Source organism: Dipteris shenzhenensis, chromosome 31 (genome assembly GCF_047967505.1).
Source record: "Dipteris shenzhenensis isolate YYH24624 ecotype China chromosome 31, Dip_SZ_1.0, whole genome shotgun sequence".
Lineage (NCBI taxonomy): Eukaryota > Viridiplantae > Streptophyta > Polypodiopsida > Gleicheniales > Dipteridaceae > Dipteris > Dipteris shenzhenensis.
The window spans coordinates 47816999-47825834 of record NC_141626.1 but is presented as its reverse complement, the minus strand read 5'-3'; the positions used below and the strand labels follow the sequence as shown (position 1 = coordinate 47825834).

General features: G+C 40.0%; 1 protein-coding gene across 1 annotated transcript; it reads left to right on the top strand.

Annotated features, from left to right (window-relative positions):
* The first annotated feature begins 4881 nt into the window (after window positions 1–4881).
* On the top strand, window positions 4882–5581 carry MBF1C (multiprotein bridging factor 1C). The gene has a single exon (XM_087369816.1). The coding sequence runs from the start codon at window positions 4986–4988 to the stop codon at window positions 5415–5417; it is 432 nt and encodes a 143-aa protein (XP_087225942.1). The 5' UTR covers window positions 4882–4985; the 3' UTR covers window positions 5418–5581.
* Window positions 5582–8836: the final 3255 nt, after the last annotated feature.

Below are 8836 nucleotides of genomic sequence, written 5' to 3'. Positions count from 1 at the left end.
TAGACAATTAATGTATAACATTAAATAAAAGTGCAACATCACTAGGTAGTAGCATCACATATACGATGGCTCCAATAGTTGACAAGTAGTGCTCCCTGTACCAATTCATCATTGAACAATGGTAGGCTTAAAATTAGCCATGGGTGAAGGTAAGTTGTTGCAAAACATAGGTTTTTTACAGTAATCTAGATCCACCCCAAACCACCCTTAGTGAGCTTAAAGTTGGAACTTGGATAGGGGTGAAGCACAAAAATGGTGGTGCCTTGAAACGTACTTATGTTTTCTATAAAAATAATTCCATTAAAAAATGGTGGAGCCTCTAAACATTTCGAGAACGTGCTTATGGTATCTTGTAGAATTCCTTGGAAATTGCTTCTCAAACTGTTAAAATGGCTCCATAAAAAATGATAAAAAATATACCCTTTGAAAATTGACCAAGAATTGATCCAAGAGTGATTGTTCAAATAGGTTAATAGGATGCAAAGAGTTTATTCAAAATTGTGAATCACATATGGACCAAATTGTTGGGCAAAAAGTAAAAAAACCACTACATTTGATGGCTTATATTTCTCTCCAACCAATAAATAGAAGGCTTGCATGGCTTAACTACATAAAAATCTCTAGATTAGTATAATAATCATTTAATTTTCATATTTATAATCATGTTTTCATGGTATCCTTTTCCTTATTGTGAGAGAACACAAAACACTCTTCAGATCCCATGGCAGTGATTACATCAATTAAAACTATGTGCATGCTTATATTAATCTAATCTCAAAAGAAGCTTTTTGGTGCTCAATCCATCCAATACTTTGGTTCCAGATAAATGGAAGTCCTAGCCATCAAAATTATTGACTTTAACACTTCTCCACTCAACCTTGCCCTAGATCTCTCTCATTTGGGATTAGAATTTTGGAAGTAGTTTTTGCATCCTCTCGCCATATACGCAAGTTGACATTTTAGAGGATCATATATCATATGTTCCATATGGTATTAATATCATATTGCATCATGCTTTAGTGTATATTAAGATATCATATGTTCAACCTCCTTCGGCTTGGCATAATTTTGGGACCCATAGGCTTCACAAAATTGACTTTGCAAAATATGTCCATGTTAGAATCCAAGAGCATGTGCCTAGCGTGCCCCCCGCCAAGACCGCTAGCACCTCACGGAAGTGCACAACCTTCATGGCCACTACGGAGGCTCTGGCATGTGTGTATGGCAGGTCCCCACCCCTGCCATAAGGCACCCTTGCCTAGCCAGCCCTCCAACCTCCACAAAAGGCAAGCTTGGGGGAATTGAAGATAGGAGGGGCAACTTGGACTATTTATGTCCCTTCATCTTCCACACACCTTTGTATGTGGGATAATTCAACCCTTTCTCCTTCTTCTTATCCCCTTTGTCCATGAGAGATTTGCACCTCCAACACCCCCCTCCAATCGATCATGGAGAGAGGTGGCCGGGGATCAGACCCGGGCTCTGATACCATGTTAGAATCCAAGAGCATGTGCCTAGCGTGCCCCCCGCCAAGACCGCTAGCACCTCACGGAAGTGCACAACCTTCATGGCCACTACGGAGGCTCTGGCATGTGTGTATGGCAGGTCCCCACCCCTGCCATAAGGCACCCTTGCCTAGCCAGCCCTCCAACCTCCACAAAAGGCAAGCTTGGGGGAATTGAAGATAGGAGGGGCAACTTGGACTATTTATGTCCCTTCATCTTCCACACACCTTTGTATGTGGGATAATTCAACCCTTTCTCCTTCTTCTTATCCCCTTTGTCCATGAGAGATTTGCACCTCCAACAGTCCAAACACTCCATGTTTATCCGATTAACTTGGTGTCATTGGTCTCTCTTTCTCTACATTCTAAAAAATTTATTAGCCTACAAATTCTAGATAAATAGAAAAGCAAGATAGAGGGTGGAAACCTTGTTTTCTTGAATGAATGGTTCCAAGGTGAGGCCATGGGTAGAGACTTTAACTCTTGCATTCTAGAGGAGGATCCTCATTGCCTTCTAAATTTTAAGGACCAGATCCCTTGACTTTTCCCATTGCACCTTGTCATAAGCTTTGTCAAAATCTACTTTCGTGGAACAAATATCTTGGTGGTTTTTGTTAGCATATTCTAATCCTTCCCACAAGTTAATAATTGCCTCCAAAAGGTATTAGCATCTTTATGAGCCCCTTCTCTTCTTCTCTAATCCGAAATGCCTTAGTAAAGATTTATAAATCTAATCATTATAACTCATAATTCAAAAAATATATGCTCAAGATAAAAGAGACACATATAACCACAAAATCTCAAATTATCTCTTTACCTAAGGAGGATGAAAATAATAATTAATAAAACCCTTGCTTGCATTTAAGAACTATACATCACCAACATCAAATCTTGCAACTATAATCATCAAAGAATGAGTGTATAGGGAATTTTTAAAGTAAGCACGTGTGCATAAGCACGGCATGTGCATAGATGGTGCATCTGTGTATGCATGAGGATGTGGCATGCTTCTTTCATATCTAAGATTAAAGGAGGGACAATCTTCTAACAGATATTCTAGGGAGGATTCTTGGCATAGAAGTTTAACATTTAAAAGAAAATATATCTCTATTTAGAGAGAGAGAGAGAGAGAGAGAGAGAGAGAGAAAGAGAGATGTGGCATGCTTATTTTGTATCTAAGATTAAAGAAGCAAAAATCATCTAAACAAATTCCAAGGAGGATTGATGGCACCGAAGTTCAACATTTCAAAGAAAGCAATCTCTTTAGAAAATGATTGTTAAATGGCTACCTGAGTACCATCTCATTTTTTGAGTGAAAGCACATGCAATGAGATCATTTTAGAGGTAGCACACATGTAATAAGAGAGTAATAAGATGGGTAATTGGGTTGGTCAAACAAGTTATTCTTCAACCAGATCAAAATCTCAACCATGCGATATTTTTGAAAAATGCGGTAAAAGATCTTGAATAGGCAAGGTATAATTGGTAGAAGAGAGGATGCTTTTCGTACGAGAGCCCTATGATAGGAGTTGATGGTACAGGCAACCTTTTGGCCATAATAAACTTTCGGCAAGCACATGAGCTCAATAAACTAAAAATGACGATGTCAACAAGTAACATCCTGGAGCCCCATACTAGATGTAGACAACAAATGAGTGGAGGTAATGCTAAAATGTGGCTATTGAATTATTTGCATGTGCATGACTTTGGAAAAAGAAGGAGACAAGAAGATGCTTCTCGTAGTAGCCCCATACTAGAATGTAGATAACAAATGAGTGGAGGTAATGCTAAATGTGGCTATTGAATTATTTGCATGTGCATGACTTTGGAAAGAACAAGGAGACAAGAAGATGCTTCTCGTAGTAGCCCCATACTAGAACGTAGATAACAAATGAGTGGAGGTAATGCTAAATGTTGCTATTGAATTATTTGCATGTGCATGACTTTGGAAAGAACAAGGAGACAGGAAGTTGCTTCTCTGATGAGTAGGTGGACTTACGTAGAAACATGGCTGCTGATACTTCACTACTATGTGATTGTGAAAGAGGAATGGGGCTTAGAACTTACCACCTCCCCTCTTGCCTTACCTAGAGAGCATATGCTCTCTAAAACTCTACCCTCTCTCTCTACATTTCACCTTCATAAAGTTCTCAAAAATGAGGTTTAAAAAAACTGAAGAAAGTGCAAGTTGCTTGGGAAGTGGAAGGAGAGGCAAATGAACATTTGGTTCCCATCTGGCGATTAAGGGACTAGAGCGGAGAAGGTGGACACACATGTCTATCACTTAGCTATGCACAAAACGAGAGCCTTGACCACTAGGCTAACAAGCCAATAGTGATACTTTCCTCTTCAATGTAAACTATAATCTAAGAACCTTCATTTTGTACCATAATTACAAGGCAAAAACCATGTGCACTCTTCCAAAACCACCTATGCTTCTATCAAGCCATAGCAATGCGTGGGTCCCCAACTAATTATTTATGCGTGTGTCCCCTACTAGTTATTATTTTAAAGAAAAGTTTCCATCATTGTCCTTAAATTGTGCTCCACTTGCTTTCCTTTTGGTCCCACAAAAGGACCATATTGTAGGCAAAACCTTGGAGGGCAAGGCAACTTGAAGTTGGGTCAGAGGGAAAATCTTGGGTCAAAGCTTGGAGGGCAAGGTTAAAAGAAACAAGTTGAACCACGTTGAAGTGGCCTACCGTGAAGAGGACAAGAAATAGTAATTAAGTGGCCAAGAAAAAGGGGGACCGCAATAAAAAAAAGAGAGAAAAGGGGAAGACAAAGGAGCGTGAACAAATCACAAAAAAGGTAGAAATATTCTAAAAATTAGTGAATTTCGCTTCTACAAAAAGTCGTTGCCTAGAAAGGAAAACAAGTTGAATAGGAATCATGAGTGAGGTTGGGGAGAAAATGATGGGACCAAAATAGCAACAAGAGAAAAAGGCATTTTCAAGTCGAATGCCAAGACGTGGAAGATTTAAAAGTTACTCAAAATAGGCTTTTAGCTTCTTACACAAAACCCCATCGCTAAGGCCTACCTAGCCGAGGGGCAGGCCTGAAAGAAAAAAAGAGCTAGAAAACATGAGAAGCTTCTGGATCTCTAGCCTTCCTATATAAGCAAGGAAAGCAACTTATTCTCTTCATTTCTTCCTTCTCCATTTCGATTTCGATCGCTTCTGAACGCCTTGGTATGCTTCAAATCTCCTCGCCTTCTGCAGAATTTCCATCCATTTTCTTCTTCAATGCTTTCGTTGATGAAGTGATCTTCTTTGTTGTCCTCTTGGTTCGCGATTCGTCTTGAGGTTTTCGACGGTGAGCTGCTTTTCTGTGTTTTCTTTTCACAAGAACCCTCCAGGACTTGGCAGCCTCTCATTGTCCTGCTGGCTTTTGTGCGTCTAGGGATCTTCTGTGAGCGCAGTTCGATTCTTCTGTCAGAATTTTTCCTTTGGCGGTTCCGATCTACGACTTCAGCGAAGGAATGCCCACCAGGTCAGCAGGTCCCGTCTCCCAGGACTGGGAGCCCGTCGTTATTCGTGCCAAACCCATAAAGCCGGCAGAGCGACGGGATCCTAAAGCTGTGAACGCTGCCTTGAGAGCGGGTGCCGCGGTGCAGGTGATCAAGAAGCACGATGCGGCTTCGAACAAGAAGGTGGACGTACCTGTGAATACGCGGAAGCTTGACGGAGAAACAGAGCCTGGTACATTAGAGAAGGTGTCAACGGACGTGAGGCAGGCCATGCAGAAAGCCAGGATCGAAAAGAAGTTGACACAGGCGCAGGTAGCTCAAGCGATCAACGAAAGGCCACAGGTGGTTCAAGAGTACGAGGCCGGGAAAGCAATTCCAAACCAGCAAATCCTGGCGAAGATGGAGAGAGTTCTTGGCGTGAAATTGAGGGGCAAGTTGAAATAAGCAGGGAAAGCGAATTGCTTCAAATGTGAATATGGAAGGATCTTGCAAACTCTTAAGTCTTAGAGTATGCCAAATGATCTTGCTAACTCTCAAGTATTGTTTATGTGAATTATGTTTACAGTATGTGGTATTTCAATGTTGATATATGTCTGTCCTCTTGCACAGCGAGCTCCATTTGTAATCATCGTATTTCTTATCATTGTTTATGTCGAAAATGCTATCCAATGTCGTAAAAATTTTGGTTTCCATTATGGAGTAAAACTTATTCTTAATAAAATGCCACTTTCATCACACCCCCAACCCCATGTTGAAAATTCGAAAATTCAATTAATGATGGTTCTAATTCAATTAATTAGTTCAACTCCCTTTGAGGTGTTGGCCTTAATTAACATGATTTAACATAAGATAAAGGTAAATCAGCGCCACTAAAATCATGTTAAAAATAGGTTAAAGGTAAAGGTAAAACATCACCACTAAAAAATTAGAAAATTAACCACGTGAAAAATTAGAAAATTAATCACGTTAAGGTAAAGCAAGGGCGACTAAAAAATTAGAAAATTAAATACGTTAAAATTTTTTTTTGAATTATTTCTTATCGACTAAAAAATTAGGAAATTAGTCACGTTACAAAAGAGGTTTTTTTCTACCATTTCTTATGGTTCTTACTTTGTTAGCTATAGCATCTTGGTCATTGCTTCTCTCTTGAAGTGAATGCATTCTTAATTTATTTGGCACAATTTAGCAAACATCTTAGCCATCACTTCTCTCTTGAAATGATAGCATTCTTGTCTATTTGGCACAATTGACATAAAACACTTGCTCTCTCTTACTCTAGTTCAATAGCATTGTAGCTCTCTCTCTCTCTCTCTCTCTCTCTCTCTATATATATATATATATATATATATATATATATATGCCTTACTACTCTAGTTTAGTAGCATTGTAGGATACAAATATATATGCCTTACTACTCTAGTTTAGTAGCATTGTAGTATACAAAAGTGCCCTTTTGAGGGTATAGAAAAAAGTGCATTGCAATCGCCTTGTTTGAAAACCAAATTGTATTAAATGAAAATGAAAGTACAAAAAGTAAAGATGATTAGCCTCCTTTTTTGTACCAAACAAAGATGAACATATGATTTCTTATTAATCAAAAGTGGTCAATACACTCTCTCGGTCAACACAAGAAATTGGTCTTTTGTATGAAGGTAAGCTTGGTAATGCTTTTTGCAATTCAACGAGAATAGCATTTTTTGGTGCTTGGGCATGCAAGGCACACTTTGCATCGCTACTCTCTTCTGGCACACGGATAGGTATAGTTGTAGGGTCGGGAGAGATGGGGGAGGAGTAGCATCTTCCAGAGGAGCGGAGCTTTCATTCTCTTGGTGTAGCGACTATTACTCTTATTTGCTTCTTTCTCCGCAAGTCATCGTATTTGCTCCAGCAAGCTGTTCTCTCTTGGGCAAGATCATCTACTTTCTTTCTGAGCGAAAGCATGTATCTGTGTCTGAGCTATGAGGATCTTCTGAAGAATGTCAATCTTCTCGTGGTTGCACACACAAATTTAAAAAGACATTAGTAGCATCAATAACATTTGTTGCTTCAGACACCATGAAAACCAAATTGACCAAAGTGCCGAAGCTCGGATGGCATTCCAGTTTGGGGGAGCTCTGCTAGGCATGTCTCCCAGAAGAAGATAAACGTAATTGAGTGGTAGTCTGGCGTGACAAATCTGAGCTGCGGGCCATAAGGTTTAAAGTCTACAATTGAGGAATAGGTGCAGTATATCCTCCTGGGCATTTCTACATCTCTTGCAAATTTTGTCCCCATGTTTGACCCTACGAAATCTTCTAGCTGTCCAGACTCTTTTGTGTAAGATTAGCTAGAGCAGACACGATTGCCTCTCAGAGATATTTTTGTCCCACACCTTTTCAAATCTCTTCACCCAAGTTCCACAAGAGTCAATCCCCTGCCATTTCAGGTTGAGTGACTTTATTATCTCTTCCTACCCTTCCACCCAAATTGGGAATGAAGTTTGTTGGTTTTGCCCAGCCCACCTAAATTCCCTTAGAGATGGTATGAGGGGGCCTCCCATCCACGATAGGCTTTCTCTTCCTTAGAGCACCTGTCTCTCATGTGTTAGTCTTAGATCGAATCTATTGAGTCGATATTTGATTGTCAAGTTTTCGTCTTCCAACCATTTACACGGCTCTCAGTTCCATAAGTCTCCCCAGGTTTGTATCCCCTTCTTGTTGAGTCTGAGAGCTCCTTTCAAGTCCTCATCGCTTATCTATGCATTTGGCCAAATTATTGGGAATCATACTAAATCTGGACTGCAGAAGGTGCCCGTTTTTCTTGAGAAGCCCTTCCACTTGATATATTGTCAAGTTGACTCCCAAGCTTGCCACATTCCCTTCCATAGTTCTGAACCCTTGGCTATACATGTTTCATTACCCAATAGTGCCACCTCAACGGGAATCTGTTTCTAATGTCTATATCTCGAGCTTGAATTTTGTAGATTGCGTAAGATTAGAGTTGCCCAGATTGGATCAGGGTCTAGAAATGGCCTTAGTTATCCATTGGTTCATGAACCTTGACGTCGCCGATCTCTCAATGTTCACTATCCCCAAACCTCCTACATCTTTGGGCATTGTGCACACTTGCCATTTAACCTTGGCCATCTTGTGGTGGTCCGCGTCTTTCCCCCCACAGGAAGGAGCCAAAAAGGCTATTGAGTTTTCCCAAGCTCTTCTTAGTTGGATTCCAGCATGAGATAAAGTATAGAATTGAGGGATAGATGTAGTGATTAAGAACAAAGTTCCTTCTTGCCAGAGTTGGTTGTAGGCCTTGCAACTTATTGAGTTTATCCTTAACTTTATCTATTACCTAGTCCCACCGATCATTTAGTGAGCATCTAAAGCCCATCGGGATTCCAAATAGTCTGAAAATCTCTCCATCCCTTATGACTTTGCATCCATTCACTAAAAGTTTGTCATTGTGTAGAGTCAGGTCGGTATCATCCATAAATTATTGACAAATGATCTGTCTCCCTTCTTTCAGCTGTATTCCTTTCAGGGTTCCACTATCAACCTTGTCCTGGATGAGCCATCCTAGTGAGTCTGGCGCTATTGCAAAAAGAAGGGGAGCTAGTGGGCATCCTTATCTGATAGAGCTCTTTAGTGTGAAGGAAGGAGAACTCTTGCCATTAATCTCAATCTTCCCTCTGGTTTGGGAAAGTAGGAGCTTGGCGTAGGATATGTATCCAGGTCCTATTCCCATATCCTAGAGTGAGGAGAGGATAAAGCCCATTCCACAAAAATACAAAACAATTATATATTAAATTCATTAATTTTGATTTCAATAAAAATATATATACAAACTAATGAAATAAAGATTATGTAAAAACATAAATTATAAAC